At 36.2% G+C, this 18,848-nt stretch overlaps 3 protein-coding genes across 7 annotated transcripts; all 3 read left to right on the top strand.

Moving 5' to 3' along the window:
- Positions 1 to 2,022: 2,022 nt before the first annotated feature.
- LOC117424265 (hypoxanthine-guanine phosphoribosyltransferase-like) lies at positions 2,023 to 9,080 on the top strand. 3 transcript variants are annotated; one of them, XM_034040470.3, is made up of 9 exons: positions 2,028 to 2,209; positions 3,104 to 3,210; positions 3,658 to 3,841; positions 4,679 to 4,744; positions 5,259 to 5,276; positions 6,805 to 6,887; positions 7,960 to 8,006; positions 8,250 to 8,326; positions 8,815 to 9,080. In XM_034040470.3, the coding sequence occupies exons 1-9, from the start codon at positions 2,192 to 2,194 to the stop codon at positions 8,860 to 8,862; spliced, it is 648 nt and encodes a 215-aa protein (XP_033896361.1). In that variant the 5' UTR covers positions 2,028 to 2,191; the 3' UTR covers positions 8,863 to 9,080. The 3 variants fall into 3 exon arrangements, with proteins under 3 accessions (XP_058848643.1, XP_058848644.1, XP_033896361.1); XM_058992660.1 differs by lacking the exon at positions 5,259 to 5,276 and having other exon boundaries at positions 2,023 to 2,209; XM_058992661.1 differs by lacking the exon at positions 8,250 to 8,326 and having other exon boundaries at positions 2,024 to 2,209.
- A 2,463-nt stretch (positions 9,081 to 11,543) lies between these two features.
- LOC117424160 (bolA-like protein 3) lies at positions 11,544 to 13,553 on the top strand. The gene is made up of 4 exons (XM_034040281.3): positions 11,544 to 11,720; positions 12,051 to 12,177; positions 12,583 to 12,671; positions 12,829 to 13,553. The coding sequence occupies exons 1-4, from the start codon at positions 11,661 to 11,663 to the stop codon at positions 12,892 to 12,894; spliced, it is 342 nt and encodes a 113-aa protein (XP_033896172.1). The 5' UTR covers positions 11,544 to 11,660; the 3' UTR covers positions 12,895 to 13,553.
- Positions 13,554 to 13,660: 107 nt separating this feature from the next.
- Positions 13,661 to 17,482, top strand: nudt7 (nudix (nucleoside diphosphate linked moiety X)-type motif 7). 3 transcript variants are annotated; one of them, XM_034040279.3, is made up of 5 exons: positions 13,746 to 13,795; positions 13,937 to 13,986; positions 14,670 to 14,826; positions 15,098 to 15,256; positions 15,822 to 17,482. In XM_034040279.3, exons 3-5 carry the CDS (start codon positions 14,671 to 14,673, stop codon positions 16,176 to 16,178), a joined length of 672 nt encoding a protein of 223 aa, XP_033896170.3. In that variant the 5' UTR covers positions 13,746 to 13,795; positions 13,937 to 13,986; position 14,670; the 3' UTR covers positions 16,179 to 17,482. The 3 variants fall into 3 exon arrangements, with proteins under 3 accessions (XP_033896168.3, XP_033896169.3, XP_033896170.3); XM_034040277.3 differs by lacking the exon at positions 13,937 to 13,986 and having other exon boundaries at positions 13,661 to 13,795; XM_034040278.3 differs by having other exon boundaries at positions 13,661 to 13,986.
- Positions 17,483 to 18,848: the final 1,366 nt, after the last annotated feature.

Here is an 18,848-nt window from a genome sequence, read left to right as displayed (position 1 = left end):
TCACAAATAATTAAATGGTTACATTTGAAATGTCCTAAGTGCAAAATCTGTCAGATAAAGTGTCTTCAACATGTAACAGTAAAACTAAAGTTCCATGTGTCAACCCCTTAGAGTAATTATGGACTATGGTACCTTGTTGGAGCAATAACCTGATCATATATCCCGAGAACCACTTGCAAATTGTGATGAAACTTGGTTAGGACACTCTTTAGAGTAATGTATTGTGTATCCGAATCTGGGGCTGTAAGGATATGCCTGTCTATATGTCTTCACATGTATATGCAACACAATTTGATCTAGAGAACTGCTTATCCAGTGTTTGATATTGCATACTACATGTTATTGTGACAATCAAAATCTGGATAAGTATGGAGGAGCTTGTCTCTGTCTGTCTGTACATACATGTCGCACATACATTTTTACATCTAACAATCTACTGTTTTAATATACTTGTAGGTATAACCTGGAGGTGATGTGTTCCATCATCTGCCACTCCCTCCTCAGCCCGTTACTATTATTAATTTCTTAGCAGACACCCTTATCCAGGGCGACTTACAATTGTTACAAGATATCACATTATTTGTACATACAATTACCCATTTATACAGGTTTTTTTTTTTTTTACTGGAGCAATCTAGGTAAAGTACCTTGCTCAAGGGTACAGCAGCAGTGTCCCCACCTGGGATTGAACCCACGACCCTCCGGTCAAGAGTCCAAAGCCCTAACCACTACTCCACACTGCTGCCCCAGCTTTGGGATGATCGACAATTAGATCATCTTCACTGGTGCATTTACAAAGCTCGTCCATGCTTATACCACCCTCCAACAATACTGGGACAGATGAATAAATGCAGAACTTCTGGGGATCTGGCATGTGTAGTAAAATGAAATGTTCCGTCCAGTCGTATCTGTATTGATTGCTTTTTAAAATAATGTATTTGAAGCTGTGAAAAAAAAAAGATGACCAGCACCTGCTAGTATAATTGATTATGTTGTTTCTTGCAGGTGTTGTTTTGTCAGTGGTTGTCTGCCCGGATCCTAACAAAACTGCCTTTTTACTGGTCTTGGATGCCAAGTCTTTCAAAGAGATTGCCCGAGCATCTGTCGACGTAGACATGCACATTGACATGCATGGCTACTTCATCCCCCCGTGCCCACAAGAATGAGACCCCACTACCCACATGACTATCTTCTATTAAAACCAAAGAGCAGAGCTTGAGTTGGTATGGTCCAGCAAAGAGCTGAAATTAAGTTCTGCAACTGCACATAACATTGCTGTGTAGACAGGCTTACTCTTACCAAGCAGCTCAATAGTGGGAGATAGTATTGTAATTCTACCACAATAACGTTTTTTATTGCCATAACAATGATAACACACAGGTGATCCATTGCAGTGCAATACACCATATCAGTACAAGACAGATACTAGTGTATCAGAAATGTTGGGAAAAAATCGTCTTTTTTTTTTTTTTTAATGATTAATAACATCTAACAAATTAAAATTTAAACCAACGTTTAAGAATGTGTGTGTGTGTGTGTGTGTGTGTGTGTGTGTGTGTGTGTGTGTGTTTTCAACAAATATACAATTGAATCTACAGCTATGTCCAAAAGTTTTGCATTACCTATAATTAGATCATGTACAATACAGAAGAACACAGGAAAGTAAATGGATAAATAAACTAGGCTCAATACCATGATGCCTGGAGTTTTGAATAGAACAAAATAGCAAATCGTTACATCATTAACTATGTAGCAAATTACATCGCAAACACATTAGTAGATTTACCATAAATATAAATATGTGCGTGTGTAGTTACCATGGCATCAAAAGCCTGTAAGTACCGTCACTGTTAAACTGTATGTTAAACATTCTGAAACGTAGGGAAGTTGCCTCTTTCGAGATGTCCATTTCTGTTTTTGAACCTCCCTCTACATCGCTCCCCAAATACCGACACGATGGACACTGAGTAAAGCAGGCGGCTGAGGAGAAATCAGCTGATTAGGCAAAAGGATTGTGACGTCAAGTGTTTAAATCGAGTTAGCGCTGCCTGCTGGTGGTTGCAGCAAGCTGTAAACGAAGACCGGCAGATGGTGACCTTTTCGTGTCGGGAAGGGCATGCAGCTGACTGAATATTGTAATCCGGAAAACAAATTTGGTTAACCTAGCCTACGTGTACAGAACAACACAACAATGTCTTCAAGTTTGGAGGTAAACTATGGTTTATAGCGGTTCTACTACTAAATTGAGGGGTGTGTGTTTTCTTCTTGAGCTGTATACCTATTGCAGCATGGTCACATGTATAGAGGTTGTAGACAGAATCATAATCCTTATTGGACTCGGTGTTGTCGAAATGAGTGCTTACTTGTGTTGCTATTTAATTAAATTTCATGCAATTAAATAACGTGATTGGATGTACGTTATATACTGTGAAATGTTTGAATATGTTATATTATCTGTAGTTTGATACAGACGTTTTTTTTACAGCACCTCTACAACAGTCTTAAAAAAAAATAACAGGCGTTTGCCTCTTCATGGTTGCTAAGGCAACGTATAATAGAGACACAGGTGTCTAAATACACGTATTTTGCACAGATGAGCAAATGGCCATTCTTTAACTTTCTAAAAATGGATTAATATCCTTGCTTGCATATAGCGACTTAAAGTAATAGTAAAAAGATTTTGCATTTTGAACTAAGCCTCTACCTAACCCTATTAATAATAATAATAATAATAATAATAATAATAATAATAATAATAATAATAGTAAATGTTGTAAAACAGTACCCAGTGCCTAACATCCAGCATTAGTCTGGCTTTCTGAGGTACATCTATGCTAAAACTAATCTTTCCAGATTAGTGTTATAAAACCTTTAATGACACCATCACATGGAAATGCAGTGTTAACAGAGCTTCAGATACCACACAGAGGTCATGCAGAATTTGTTTAAAATAACAATACGATTTAGCCTATCAGAGAGCATTGTGTTCAAATTGGAGTGTATACAAAAGTATGTGTTATATTTCCCAATTACAATTAGCAAGCCTTTCATGTGTTCTTTATCCATGTTACTGAAAAAAAAAACACAAATGTTTCTGTTACAGATACCTGATGATGAGAAGGGCTATGACTTGGATCTGTTCTGTATACCTAAACACTATGAAAATGATTTAGAACGAGTCTTTATTCCTCATGGGCTTATCATGGACAGGTAAGCAGACACATGGTGGTAAGAGCATTGGTTTTACTTCAGTTTTAAAAAGTAGAAGGATGGTTGCTTTGGCTGGCTTATTCTATCGTTAATGAAGGTGTTACCCAGTGTAAATTACCTCTATGGGTAAGGGGGTACGTAGTCAACGCTGCTTTAATTATCCATACAGAATGTCACACTATATCTTGAGAAACATTTCTCCAATTGTGGTGAAACTTGGTACTGGCACTCCTTAACACGAGGGTCTCAATTGAATACATTTGCATTATGCTGACACCTGATTGTCTCAGTTGTGGAAGGCTATATCAGAAGCCGCTCACCTCAGTTGGATGAAACAATGGGTACAAATCATCCATTTAGACATTCAGAGAACACAGACCAACCGGCACAATATGTTTTGTCACCCATTGTTTTAGTGAAATCTTTTTCATCTGTTTTGTTCTGCAGGACTGAGCGTTTGGCCAGAGATATCATGCGTGACTTGGGGGAACATCATATTGTGGCTCTGTGTGTGCTGAAAGGAGGATATAAATTCTTTGCAGACCTGCTAGATTACATCAAGGCGTTAAATCGAAACAGCGATAAATCTGTGCCATTGACCGTGGATTTCATTAGACTAAAAAGCTACAGCGTGAGTGTTTAATTTTAAATTTCTTTCTTTTAGCATGCAATAACTGAATTTGTTTGTTTGTGTTCATCTCCCATATACAGTATACAAATCATACACATCTTAATTATTGTTTCTTCTATAAAGCTGTACTGGTTTTATGATATGGACTGTTCTGCACTTGAAGCTAAATTGAGACCACCAAATTAATGTCACCTAATCTGAACCGAGATATGAAAGGCCAGCAAATTAGCCAGGTCTACCACGTATCCCCACAGCTGTATTATCCTGTTAACCCTTTCAGAATTGCAGGCTGCCATAGAGGTCTTCTAATGTTAACTCACTCAAACAGCAGACTAATAAACCAGTCACAGATTTGTTTGGAAACAGGATAGACTAAAGTATGTGTACAATTTGCATACAGTTTTAGGATGAACATCCCATATACGCAGAAGTTTCTTGTGCATACTTGGCATTTTTTTTTTTTGGTTTGTTAGTACAACTTTACCTGTTTTTTGTTTTTAAACAAATATTGCAAATTAATGTATTCAAATACAGGACAGGGCTGTATTAGTAAGGCATTGCTGTACATTTGCAAGACTTCAACCTTCCATTTATCAGGCACACAGGACTTTTTGTAATTGCCTTGATGCAAGCATGTGCCTAATAAAAAATATATATATTTTGTATCTTTCAACAGCCTCATAAATCCCATTTGCAAGATTACATTTGTACGTGCATGGAATGCTATTGCAGTTCTTGCATGCTGACTCATATTTTAAAGCTGTAGCAAGCCCTTATACTCGGTGTACAGTATATTGATAATAAAACTAAAGTAATGTTTTTTCTTTTTTTTTCTAGAATGATGAGTGCACAAACAGTGTTAAAGTTATCGGAGGAGATGAACTGTCTGCACTGAGTGGTAAAGTGTGTATGAACATTGAAACTGTGTAGACTCATTTTATTTATTTTTTTGGCTGGATATTTAGATGATCAGTTTGCTGCAACATGAAGTTACAGATTTGGGTTAATGGTCGCTATGTAATTCTGTATCCATCAGTCATTTTATTGACCGTTTTTTAAGGTTGTATATGAGAGTGTTTCATATCTAAATTGTACCATTGGCACACCTGGATTGTGTGGTGTGCTGGCTGGTGGTTATAGGCAGTAGGAAAAAAATGTATATGGTTTTGTGTTTTGGGCATGGGACTGTGCACCGAATTGTTCAATGCATGTTCTTATTTGTAATGTTGTTGAAACTGACACCCTGGGATCCTTCAAGACGCTGTTTGATGAGATTCTGGGATCAATAAGCTACTAACAACCAAATGAGCAAAATGGGCCGAATGGCCTCCTCTCGTTTGTAAACTTTCTTATGTTCTAAACTTCTATATAATTTATTCAGACATGTTTGTTTTCATTTTCTTTATTTTGCCAACAGAATGTCTTAATAGTTGAGGTAAGTGTTTTATATTTATATAATAAGCATTATACAATATAATTTATATAATAGATTTGATACGTGTCAAAACTGCAGGATTTTACAGCTTTATTTGCACTTTACTTGATGACTGAAAAGGGAGGGGGGGGTTGGGGGGGGGGGGATAATTCAACAGACGATGTAGAAATGTACTATGCACTTAGATAAATTAATCAAATCGTTTACAAGTAATAATAAAGTACAACCTACATATAAGGCTGAAATGTTATCAACACTGTACTTTTATTCCTTCTGTAATACACAGTGAATGATCATTTTCTGGTAAACCTTTACAGCCATATTCTACATGGTGGTGGTGCAAGACCTGAGTATAATAAGATTGATGATGAAACTGCTATCCTGAATTTTTTAAAACAAACTCCACCACCAGTACATGAACACAATAAAACACTGTCAATACCAAAACAAACAACAATGGCCTGCAGATTTTAAGTTTTATCCACATAAGACAGGGAGACATTTGTGGAAGAGTAGAATAAAGCAAATACTCTTAGAAAAACAATGACAACATAAATTGAATAAGAAATGACTTCAGCCACTTGCGCTCTGTGGGATTGTAGACAGATGATAAACTTGTTTTACAATTTTTTATATTCTGATTTACAATGTTATTCTTAACACTTATTTTTCAGTTGTTAAATATAAACACTGCTCGTTATACAATTTCTGTTACATCGCCATGTATTATAACAAGTAATATACACCAAAACTGTACATACACTGTTTAAGGTTTTAATTCTATCTCGGATTTCTGGTGACACTGATAAATCACTTGAGCTATTGCTCTTGTGGTCTGTCATCAGAAACCCTTGATAGAATTACAGCCTGATTATGCACAGTTAGATGTACATTATTCCTTGCATAATACATAGAGAAGCATTTTTGCTCTAGAGACGTTAACAAAATTCACCCTTATATGGCAAGGTTTCTTTAACACTATAATCCTACCTCGTGGATCTAATCTTAAACATGCTAATGTACAGTTTACTGTGGGGGTGTTTCTGTCTTTCACATGCCTACAACATAGTGACCATGAAACCTGCTTTATATAGTCAACAATACAAAACTTATTCAATTCTGGACATATATTTTCAACTGAATGCAAGTTCCCCACTTCCTAGTAAATGATACATGGGCAATTTGCTCACAGTGGAAAATCTGACCCCTAGCCTCCAATAGATCTTTCAGATGGCAATTGGTTATAATCCAATAAACTGCAGATTTTGTATAAATCTTTACAAATATTTACGCAACTGTGAGATCCCTCCTCATGTGCGTGCATTTAAAGTGAAGTAAGCCTTTGTGCATGTTTAGCCATGCTTATGAAACAGTTTAGCAACAGTGTAATACTGTAAGGTAAGGTAACTGGATCTAACTTCCATCGTAATTGCTTAGTGATGCTTCTTTACCGCGATCTCAAAACCTGCAAGATAAAAGGATATCTTTGTTTGGACTCTGATTTTTTTCTTTTTCTTTTTTCTTTCAGGACATTGTGGAGACTGGCAAAACCATGCAGACACTACTATCTATTTTAAATGGTTACAACCCAAAGATGGTCAAAGTAGTAAGGTGATATTATATTTATATTCATTGTTTAAATCAACAACATGTCTTTTAGATCCTGCACTGTACATCTCTTGAGGTGAGGGTACTGTATCAGAATATAGGTTAAAATGTGCACGTCCGTTATTTACAGTAGGTTATTCCATCTCCTGTAAATGTAGCTCACTGTAATGACCTCTGATTTACTGAGCTAATGAGAAACAAAATGCACTATTTACCCACAGTGGAGAACCAGGCCCTATATCTTAGGTGCCATGTATTCATGGGCTTTTACATTGTGTGGTACATACATAGGTTATGTAGGTTTTATGTTCATGAGGTAAATAACTTGTGAAGCGGTATTATACTTCACATAATCTGTTTGGCAAACGTGAGCTTCATGCTCTAGAAATCTGATTAGTGCTGCAGCAGAAAAGTAAAACCGTCTTTGCTTATTTTATTATAATTCTTGTTAAATGGTTTACGTCTGATTATGTCTATCGTAGTCTTTACCCACTAAGTCTATTTTATATTGGGTGCTCTTAAACCCTTAATCTTGCATAATGACTTTTGAGGCCATGAGTTATCCCGTAATGGTTATCCAAAACCAGGAGATGTATTTTGGTTTTAAATCGTGTGTTACAACATGACTGTGAGGTCTTTTTGTATGCCGTGTGATAAACCATACCAAATTACAGTTATGCATGGGCGTAACTGTGCTTTGTATATACAGTACATGGTAAACCGCACAATTACTGGTCAGTGAAAATAGCCTGATAGAATCATATTTAAATTGAATCAACTGCATATTGTAAATGTGTATTGCAGCCCCTTTGCTAATAAAGCAATAAGACATCTTTATTAAAACTCTTGCTTTATGTAATCAAATATTATCACATAAAGAGGCTTCCACTGTGCCAGGCAAAACTATCGTGCCAGCTGTTAAAGTTCAGGGAAATGAGTTTTACCAAATGGTTTCACAGAACCCAATTTAGTACTAATCTTAGACTATGTAGTGTTCATAAATTCTACTTCTATAGAACCTCTTTTAAAGCCTCTCAACTCTGGACTTTATTTTAATAAGTATTTGTTGTTACAGCCTTCTGGTCAAAAGAACTCCAAGAAGCTCAGGCTACAGACCAGACTGTAAGCATTGTTCTTTTACGCTGTTTACATCTGAAACAACGCTAGTAGTAATTTTACTAGGTATAGTTAAAAATCGCTAATTTCACCAGAACAACAGCATCTAATTTATAAATTCTTTATTAAACAAATGAAGCTAATATATATTATAAACTTGTAATTAAAGCTCATAATTTAATATGTTGCTAACAAACTGGATCTTGTACGTTTAACACTTGCCAATTATTTCCATTGTTATATTTACAGATATAGGGTTTGAAATTCCTGATAAATTTGTAGTGGGATATGCCCTGGATTACAATGAATATTTCAGGGACCTAAGTGTAAGTGCATACAAAATGTTTTGAAATGTTAGGACAGCAAGTTATCCTTAAGCTAAAAAATGAATTGATAATGATAGCATGATATTAACATTTTATTGATACCACTACACAAACAATAACAAGTAGGCTTGAATTTCAGCACAGAAAAAAAAAAATAATAATTCTGATTTATAAACTACACCCTTTCAATATCACTTTTTGGCACACAAACCTATTCTGATAGTTGGACTGCAAACACTTAAAGTAATTAGAAAACTTGATTTAAATTAAATTGTTTTATTATTAGTCTTCCTTTGCTGGTGGGTAATATAGTATATATATCTAAGTATGTCCCAAAATATTATGTTTCATATACTGCACATGGGTAAATGTTTGCTTATTGCACAATAAGCCAATTTTATGTATGCATATTTGTATATTTTAGGATTGCTTAGTTATGCATGAATGTGTTTGATGCAACAACTGATTTCCTTTGTTCTTCTCTTAAGCATATCTGTGTGATGAGTGAACAAGGCAAACAGAAGTACAAGGTTTAAAAGGGACTGGCACAAGGAGTCAACCACAGTGAGAGTGAGAGCGAGACATATCTGCTGATGGAACTACCCCTAAAAAAATACTTGATTTTGCTTGAATTACATCTGTTGTATGTTTTTGTTTTCTGTAACGTTTTATTTTTTTCTACAAGCCCCCCAAAGAAATGAGTGTCAATGTATTATTTTATATTTACAATATATGGGATTAAAGGTTTCCCATATCAGGCTGGTACAAAGATTTTATTTTTATATATTTGTTTTATTTATACATTGGGGCAGATGTTTAGCTGGTTAGTAAATTACTGAAGTAGGAAAAACTACATTTTATAAAATTACAACTCATGAACAAGAAACAAAATTATGCATATTGGACTAATTAATTAGAACACATTTTTAAGTCTGTTTGACATGAGAAATGTAATACTCTGCATACCTGAAAAAAATTGTTTGCAAACAGTGTATTGTAATACTGAATTCAATGCATATGTCGCCCCCCCCCCCACTCCAAAGCAGCTGAATTTGTATTTATTTATTAATACTTTTCAAGGATATTGGGTACCACTGTATTTGCCATTGTGTTGTAATGACAACACTGTTATTTAGTAATCTCACTTTGTATAATTGCACTTGTTTCATATTTTCATTTTACTCTTAACTTGCATGTATCTTCATACTGTAGTGCATGTCCATTCAACTGGAATATTTCACTTGAATAATTTTTTTTTTTTTTTAATATTTAGATTGATCAATTATTATTTTTATTTATTTTTCCACCAATTTGAAATGTCCAATTATGTTTTTTCTCCTCATCGCACCGAGTCCACACACAGCATGGACGTTCTGAGGGCATATGAGCATCCTACAAACTCACAAACCTAAAGCCAGAATCGCTTTTCCACGAGCAATCCAGAGCAGAGGTGGGCGGGCTGCCGATCCTGGAAGACAGAGCTCAGCTCTGCTTCTTATCCACTCTGAATATGCTCGGTGTCTGGCCAGTAGGGTTTGCTGTTGCGCAATGAGGAGAATAAGTCCCTGCCGGTTTCCCATTCCCACCCCTGGTAGCATCAGAGCCAACGTGCCGTCCCCAGCAAAGTTTGGCCTCTTTGCACAGCCTGGACGCTAACCTGGCGCTGTCCAAGCTGTGTGACTCATCCTGCACTCCCTGCAGCAGTGCTTTAACTGCAGCCAGACGGGGACCCCCAACTTGAATCATCATAGGGACATTTTCAACAAAGTGAAAATCCAAACCATTGTCTTTTTAGATTTGCATATTAGTATGTGCATGAAAAAACTCACTATGCTGCTGATGATGATACTATTGCTTCCTTAACTAAAGCATTAAAAAACAAAAAAACCCTCATGTTGCCACAACACTGTCATTTTGTTTTGCAAGCACATTTTTTAGATTTTATACGTATTCACTTCCTGGTAAAATGACCCCACCTGACCTCACTTATTCCACATTTCCACATGCACCATGAAATCAATCTGTAAAACTCAGTCTCATCTGGTTCCAAATTTAAACTAGGGCTGCCATCCGTTCCATTTGCAGTCTACAGTCCAATCTGCAACGTTACACAAAAGTCAACTGTATGTATGGTGTTGTTTGTGTACGTGCTGTTTATAAAATTAATTCACCAACCTCCAATATTTCCCTGATGCTATAGTTTATTCACAGCCCTCCTGTTTTCCTATATGATTTCTTAGTCAGGTTGTGTTCTGTGCATGTGACCCTCATTAGGTCATCATTAGTGGTAGTTGGAGAGATCGAGTGCTGTAAGCCTGCATTCCTAACTAGTGCTACCAGAGTCTGTCAACTGAACTTGATTTCATCTCCGTATGCTAAGGATGAAAATGAACAAATCTCATTTTCAATAGCCTTCAGTCCCAGTGTCAGAAGAATATGCAGTGAAGAATTTGAATGTAAAACTTGGGTGGGGTCAAATTCAGTTAACTTACTGTACTGTGGCAGGAAATATAGTCTGGGAAACAAAAATATCAACAAAGAATATTTTGGTTATTGGAGGGAAAAGAAAATGTTTTGGTTTTTTCACCTTAAGCATCTTCCATATGACCCCCCATCAACTTCAATACTAATGCCCCAACTTGTCTGCTGCAATTGAAAGAACATAACGACTATGTGGTATTGTAAATGGATTGAATTTAGGAGGGGGCATTTTTTAAATATATTTTCCAAATACACCACGTTGCAGTCTTTGATATGCAGTATTTGAATAGAGTTACTGTTTTGAGCAGATTTCGTTAGCTTCTCCAGTGTACAATACAGACAGCATTATGTCACTTTAACATGCTGCTGTAGAAACACTTAAACCACACAGCACTGACATGTAGAAGGCTCTACCACCACAACCCCAAGGCTCATTGCAACAGTATGATGAATGTTCCTGATGGCTGTCCCTACTTAATTATGTTAAAACTTAGTCAAGGTCACTGTCCATATCTATATTATTAACATCAATGAGCCTATGACGTAAATACAGAAATAAGAAATCATTTTGAATTCATTGACAGGATAATTTTTTGTAAAATGTTTGGGCACATACTGTATCTGTGCTTTTGAGAAGAAATACAATAAAATTATGGCGAATGCTTTTCTTTAAATAAGGAGCGTGCGATTTCCTTCTCAATCAACAGAGGGTGCCAGATACAGGGGCGAAAAAAAAAAAACAGTTACTGACGTTATATTTCTGCGACTAAAAGAACGTGACATTGTGGGACATGGTTGTTTTGAAATAAATTATTCTGTTTTATCAAGTCAGTGTATGTAGTACAATATACAAATGAGTTTTCACTGTATTTTCACAATGAATTCAATTAACAGGCTCCTTCACAAGACTAGAGTAAGTACGCAATGTCAGTTTACAATAAATGTAAACCCGTGAAGATTACATTTGTTGTTGTAGTACCGGTAGGTATATGTTATCTAACACAATCTAGCGGTTTGGAAATATTGTTCATGTACGAGAAAGGCATCAGACCCTGACTACAGAAGTTCTGTTCAGCTGTTTTCTTCTTTGTAGAACGATTGTTCTTAAATACAGAGTGCTCGTTTGAGTTTGATAACACGCATATTGTAAAATGATTTGCATATACTTTTTTTTTTTTTTTTTACCGTACGTTAGTTTCTGTTATTGATGACCTGTTTCAAACAATGTATTCCTCTTCCACAGACTCTCTTAACTACAAGCCTTATTCAAAGATCGTTGACTTCGGGGACTGATGGAGAAGTAAGAATCTCTCAGCTATTGAAAGAGAAGTTCCCCCAGGCTACATCTCTTAAAGTAGTAGATATTTCAGGCAAGTCATATTTCAAAGTATCCGTTCTTGTTAATCTTGCACCTATTGAGAATACATAATTAAGTACAGTAAACCAGTGGGGATGAATTTTAAGACATCCTTCGTGTTTCCTATAATACTGTTTTTGGTTAAATCATAAAATTAAAAGAATATATGTAATAGAAAGAAATAAGTACCCTATGGACAATTGTGTTGTGCATATTTTTTTTATTGTTGTATAATACCGTATATATTTTATGACCTGATGAGGATATTTTCCACCGCTTTATTGAATGTTGCATAAATGTGAAAACGACCTACCGTTTCAAGTTCAAGAAAATAATATAGTTTTCAGTTTTTTTGGCTGCACAGCAAATAACAGCGGGAGAATAAAGAATGTGTTTAATGCACATCTCTGTTTTCTAGGTGGCTGTGGATCCATGTATGAAATCCATATAGAATCTGAAGAATTTAAGGGAAAAAGAACAGTACATCAACACCAACTGGTCAACCAGGTCTTGTGTTTCATTTATTTTTGTTTGGAAAGTCAGTTACTGTGGGTATTGAGTGTAAAAAAACAATAAAACACATGAGATTATAAACCTAACAAAGCACAAAACTGTCAGGGTTTCTATTTACTATGTTTTTTTTTTTTTTAATCTCTTCCTCCAGGCATTGAAAGATGAAATTAAAGCCATGCATGGACTCAGAATATTTACTGCTGTTCCTAAACAATAGGATGAAATACGGACTTGTGAGATCGAGAATGTCCTGGCTGGACAATGGATATGCCAGAGGAGGTCGAAAGCAATTGAAGACAGGATAACAGTTGAAACAAATGCCCCTTAAATCCACTTTCATCGGGGGGGTGGGGAAGACGACCGAGAAAGAATGTAGCATGACAATGACAAAACGATGTTAAATACAATATTTTATTCACTCAAATGGGATTCTGAGTTTATAGACTTGTTTTCTTTACTGGTATTGAAAGAAATCCTGGAGAAAATGCTAAAGGTCTTTACTTCAAAGTGCACCGTTTTTAGGGAAATGTCTACTTTAATGCTAATTCAGTCCACTCCTCCTGTTATTACTGTAGCTTTGTGAACAACACCACATACAGTATTATGAGTGCACGCTGTTAGTGGCCGATACTCTTACTGCATAGGGTTTGGTCTGGGTGTCATACAACATTGATTGAGGTATGACATAGGCTACAAAATACTGATAATATGTGGATAGATAATGGCTTTGGTTGAAACAGTTCAGCTGTCATCCTCATCTTGTGATTACCCAGTTCATCTTGAGACTAAAAATATAATGGAACATTGAGCAAAATAATAAATAAATAAATACATCATGTGACTTAATAAAGAAAATACATGAAATTAAAAACAAAAGATACAATTTTGTGTTTTTGTTACCTGTAAATATTGTATATTATTTTCGTTTAATGTGGAGAAGTTGTGTTCAGAATCCGGTGCAGTGCTGTATGGGCATACTTCTCTTCCTCGCCAACAGGTGGAGACATGTTTTAGTTCCTATACATTTTGCCAATGCGGAGTCAGTTTTCTTTTGCCAAATCTGTGTTGTACTTGTTTCCTGGTTTGCAGCATACTTACTGCAGAAGTGCGTACTGCAGGTAAATTAACTGTATTGTAATACTAAAACGTGAAATAATGCTTTGTGTTTCTACCATTTTAACTGACAATTATTTTAACGAACGTGGTAAAAACGGTAATTTACACTGCCTGTCTTAATTTTGAACTTCGTTTGTGTTTAGAATAATAGTCCTCTTCATTTTGACCTCTGATCGTTGTCTTTATACGTACGGTAAGTGGTTTTAAGTTGGCAGGTAACATTATGATACCGGTATGTGCATCATGTGCTACCGAAATGCATCGTCTGTCTTTTGACAGTATTTATTTTTCATGTATTCTCCTTTCAAATACCAAAGTTAACTTTTCGACTTGTATAATTTATTAAAAATGACTTGCACGAGTATAAGTCAGTGTACTTTGTTAGTACTGTTGATAATGTCATCCCATACCCATGTGCCACATAATTAAGAACGTACTGTACGAGTATTCTTAACACACCGTAGGTAATTCTGCCAACTACCTGCAAAGTCTTTAGCCAGACAGGTAATATAATTGTCCATCGCCCCCCCCCCCCCCCCCCCCCCCCCCCTGCATGGGTTGCTGTAAGACTGTTTTTTTCATAGTTAAATAATACGACTTTATGGTAATGTTTTCAAAATGCAACTGCATGCTGTTGGAATCACACTGAAACGAGGTCAAAAACCTAGTCTACAGGAATTACAGAGGTATCCACAACTGCGTAGACAGCAACACAATGCTTAGTTGAGCACCAACAGTCTCATCAAGGTAATGTGGTGTCTGTGTTACCATGCACCTTAATGAGATCATTCTGTGTTCCAAGAGGCACACTGGCTAGGGGAAAACGTGTAAAACACAGAATCTGATGTAGCGTTACATTTTTATTTCTTCTTTTAGGATGAACATGAAAGAAAAGGCTAAGACTATTCTAAAACGTTATGACATTGGAAGGAAATTTTCTCATTTGTCATCTTTACCTAAAGCATCTGTCCTTATCCCTTTGTTTGTGAGAAATGGAGAACTTCATGTGCTGATGACAGTTAGGTCAATAGAGGTTAGTGTTTTTGCTGATTATCCCTTATTTTACTGTACGCACAGCACATCCTTCAGAAGCATTTCAACCCACGTGGCATAATTATATAACTTAAATGGAAGAGGTGGTTTGAAAAAAAGAAAACTGTTGCCCTTTGTTTAGTATCCCCAACTGCCACATCTCCTTGCTCTGCAGTGAATGATTTTTCACATCAGTACAAAGTGACCTACAGACTATTCAACCTTTACAGTATATGTTTTTGAGTTATACCCACTAATAATTCTGTTTTTAGCTAAAAAACAGTGGGGGGCAGGTGTGCTTTCCTGGAGGTAAGTGTGAGCCAAAGGACCACGATGAAATCGACACAGCACTCAGAGAAGCCAGGGAGGAAATAGGTCTTCCACCAGACAAGGTGGAGGTCATTGGCAGACTTGTTCCAGTTATTAGCAAGGTAAATCTGTGTCCTGTCCTTCTATAGATCTCCTTAAAAAAGCTGTAAGTTTTGATTAAGAGTTGTCTGACCCAAGAGTGCAGTTGCCCTTTTGGATATTATAAATACAGTAATCCATTGCGTATCTGCCCGTCACATATCCATGTTGAAGCTCTTCAGCAACGTTAGTTTATTATTGAACGGAGAAGATTAGTTCAGAGATTGTAGATCTGTGTCTTTCTAAACAAGGGATTCAGGGGAGCTCCCTAATAAAAGCTGAGTCTCAAAACAATAATTATGTAACTGTAGTAATTGTTACAGTTGTGTATAATGGGATTTAAAACAGGATTGATTCATCCAACTTCTTACATATCCGCCCTTACTCTGGTCCCAACGCAGTCGGATACGTGACGGATTACTGTACCTTACATTTTCTAAGTGACACATCTGACTGAGGTATTCATACATCCAGTAGGGGCAGAGTGTTACAGAGGGACAAGTTAATGGTGATGTTCCAAACATTTGTCTTGTAGACTTAGAAATGTCCTAGATTGAAATATGTTTTTTTTTTTTTTTCCTCCCCAAGGCTGGCATGTTAGTAACACCAGTGATGGCTTTCATTGAGGAAACCTTCCAAGCCCAACCCAGTCCAGATGAAGTGAGTGATGTATTCACGGTTCCATTGCACTATTTCATTAACCCAGCACGCCACACTGCCCAAGCCATTCCAGGGCTGCCAGGACGTTTGCATTTCTTCACATATGAGGAGCCCAAAACTGGCAAATCCTATCTGATATGGGGGCTTACTGCAACTTTGGCTTTACTTGTTGCTGTTTTGGCTTTGGGGAAGAAGCCAAGGTTTGATGTAGTCTTTGATGTTGAAGATCCGCTACCTTTCTTTGAGAGCAGTCTTACTAAGAGATACCTCCGAGGCAAGCTATGACCTGTGATAAGCGCCTTATAACATACTGCCAGTAATGGGGACAGATAAGACTCCAATTGCATAGCAGATTAAGCCATGGCACCCCTTGACAAAAGATGAAGGTTAAAATAATTTCCCAATACCTCTAAATAACATGATACCTTCCTTTCAACTGCATCTATCACTGCTGATGCTACCCAAATCAGATGTTGGGCATTTAGCTTTCTTTCCAAATTCTAAGGATAGTTATTGATTCCTTTTAGAATAAATGTTTCTACAAATGCATTAGTATGGAGGTGTACTTTATTAATCTCAAAATGAGTGGCTCAAAAATAACTAAAAATAAAATAAAATAAAAAGTGTCTATGCTGTCTAGCCTGTTCAGGTAGATCCCATTGTATAAGACTTATGCAATTCATTGATTTGAAAGAGCTGTATGTGTGTTTACCAACATCCTCTACAAAGATATCAACATTTTGTGTAATAATTGAATGTAATTTTATTTTTTGTTCTGGGTAATATATTGAATTGTATTGTATTGAATTGAATAGGAAGACATTATCTTGGCAACTATTTGTGCGATTTTGATGAACTGGTGCATGGGAATTTGTTATGAAATTCTATTACAACATTGTGACCAACATGTATTCCAGTAATGGGAATTATTTATAATCTTGCCAAGGGATATTGTTATGATTAGAAAAAAATGATATTATTTTCTACTATAACATTTTTCATGACATTACCCTTATTTATATTTAGAATGTTTGAATGAACAAGAAGACATTACCATCAGTGCTAAAGTGAAACTGGATTATTGCTGTGCTTGTGGTGTTCATTTACTGTACATGAACCATTGTACTGTACATTGATAATCAGACATGTAAACAGATATGACCCAATAACAATACAAGAATTTGATTAAGGAATACCGATAAAGGATTCAAATTGATATTCACTGTCAATTCAGTGCAATCAACATTCTCTAAAACTCTCCATAGCTCGTATTTCAGTCAGTATAATATACAATGGCCAATGTGTTTGTCAGTTTTAGTAAAACCTGATAGTGTGGAGTAGTGGTTAGGGCTCTGGACTCCTGACCGGAGGGTCGTGGGTTCAATCCCAGGTGGGGGACACTGTTGCTGTACCCTTGAGCAAGGTACTTTACCTAGATTGCTCCAGTAAAAACCCAACTGTATAAATGGGTAATTGTATGTAAAAATAATGTGTAAAAAATAATGTAATTGTATGTAAAAATGTGAAATCTTGTAACAATTGTAAGTCGCCCTGGATAAAGGCATCTGCTAATAAATAAATAATAATAATTGAATGCCCCCCTAATTTATAAGGTCTATCTTATTGGACCTGTGTTTTTGTAAGGGTTAATACTGTAACGACTTGAAGCTGTAATGCAGAATCCAATTCTGCTTTGTTATTATTTTATACTTACGCTAGTGCACAACACCAATCTCAAGGACAGTTTATGATGCAGTCTATTGCCAGACAGGTAATAAGATCTGCCCTTGATCTTTCCATTGCTCCCCCTGCATGCTTTCCTGTAAAACCCTTTATTTAGAAGTAAATAAAACGACTTTAATTTAATGTTTTCTGTTTGCTATGCTGTTGGAATCACACTGAAGAGTAGCAAAAAAATCACAGCTGTATTCGCTACCACCGAGACAGCAAAAACACAAGGCTAACCTGAACGGCAACATTATCACCATGGTAATGTGATTTCTGTGTGACGATCAGGGTTGAGTTCAAGTCCCCTTTTTAAAATCAATTATATACTATCAATTGCTCTGTAGCAAAAGGAGCTATTGTTACTCGGTCTTGACATACCTAATTTGTAAAATGAGAGTATGTGATTTCATCATCCCTTCTCATGCTTCTTTGAACGTAAGTGTCTGCTGACTTTTGTGCATTGTCATTGCACTGAGTCATATCTAGCACAAGGACTTTGGTGTGCACCGCTATTCAGAGCTCATTGGCCTGAGGTAGTGATGCAAAGGCCTGTTTATTTAGTTAATGACATTACCATGGAAACTGCCTCAGCACGTCTGGCAGTGATGAACAGAGGTACATCCGAGACCTGAGCACTTTATAGCAAAATCATAATCAAGACAGTATTGCACATATCAATCAATATCAATCAATCTTATATTTTATATAGCGCCTTTCATAGTGGACCACCATCACAAAGCGCTTTACAAGATAGTGAGGAACCATGCATAATACATTAAATAAAGTGAAATACAGGGCATAATACATTAAATACAAACAGTAAAAAACAATGCAAATGCAATAAATACAGGGCATAATACATTAAATACAAGGCAGTTTCCAAGGTTCAAGGCAGCAATATTGAGATTCTTGAGTTGAGTTTTTGCTCCTACTAGAAGTTCAGATTTGTTGGTGTTGAGCTGAAGAAAATTGGCAGACAATGCACAAATAGATGTTTTTATTGTTATTATTTGTTTTTCAGACATTATTTTACCCCATCAAGATATTGTTTACAAAACTAAAAACCTCTATAATGCATTTATCTATATGCATTTATTTTTTTAAATAAAAATATAAATAATATTACATATGTCTTTAACTTTATAGTAGCATAGAGCTACCAAGAAAAAACAGGGTCCCTGGTGATCTTGTGGAGAGCCTTTTGTACTTGTATCTTTAAAAATACCA

This window comes from Acipenser ruthenus, chromosome 19, assembly GCF_902713425.1.
Source record: "Acipenser ruthenus chromosome 19, fAciRut3.2 maternal haplotype, whole genome shotgun sequence".
In the NCBI taxonomy this organism is placed as follows: Eukaryota; Metazoa; Chordata; class Actinopteri; order Acipenseriformes; family Acipenseridae; genus Acipenser; species Acipenser ruthenus.
Note: the sequence above shows the minus strand (reverse complement) of the source record. Positions and strands in the feature narration are given on the sequence as shown.

Coding starts and splice junctions, on each gene's coding strand:
- LOC117424265 (XM_034040470.3), top strand. Junction 3,211..3,657: donor CATGGGCTTATCATGGACAG/GTAAGCAGACAC, acceptor TTTGTTCTGCAG/GACTGAGCGTTTGGCCAGAG. Junction 8,327..8,814: donor AATATTTCAGGGACCTAAGT/GTAAGTGCATAC, acceptor TCTTCTCTTAAG/CATATCTGTGTGATGAGTGA.
- LOC117424160 (XM_034040281.3), top strand. CDS start 11,661: ATGAGTTTTCACTGTATTTTCACAATGAATTCAATTAACAGGCTCCTT. Junction 12,178..12,582: donor TAAAGTAGTAGATATTTCAG/GCAAGTCATATT, acceptor TCTGTTTTCTAG/GTGGCTGTGGATCCATGTAT. Junction 12,672..12,828: donor AACACCAACTGGTCAACCAG/GTCTTGTGTTTC, acceptor CTCTTCCTCCAG/GCATTGAAAGATGAAATTAA.
- nudt7 (XM_034040277.3), top strand. CDS start 13,710: ATGCGGAGTCAGTTTTCTTTTGCCAAATCTGTGTTGTACTTGTTTCCT. Junction 13,796..14,669: donor TGCAGAAGTGCGTACTGCAG/GTAAATTAACTG, acceptor TTCTTCTTTTAG/GATGAACATGAAAGAAAAGG. Junction 15,257..15,821: donor TTGTTCCAGTTATTAGCAAG/GTAAATCTGTGT, acceptor TTCCTCCCCAAG/GCTGGCATGTTAGTAACACC.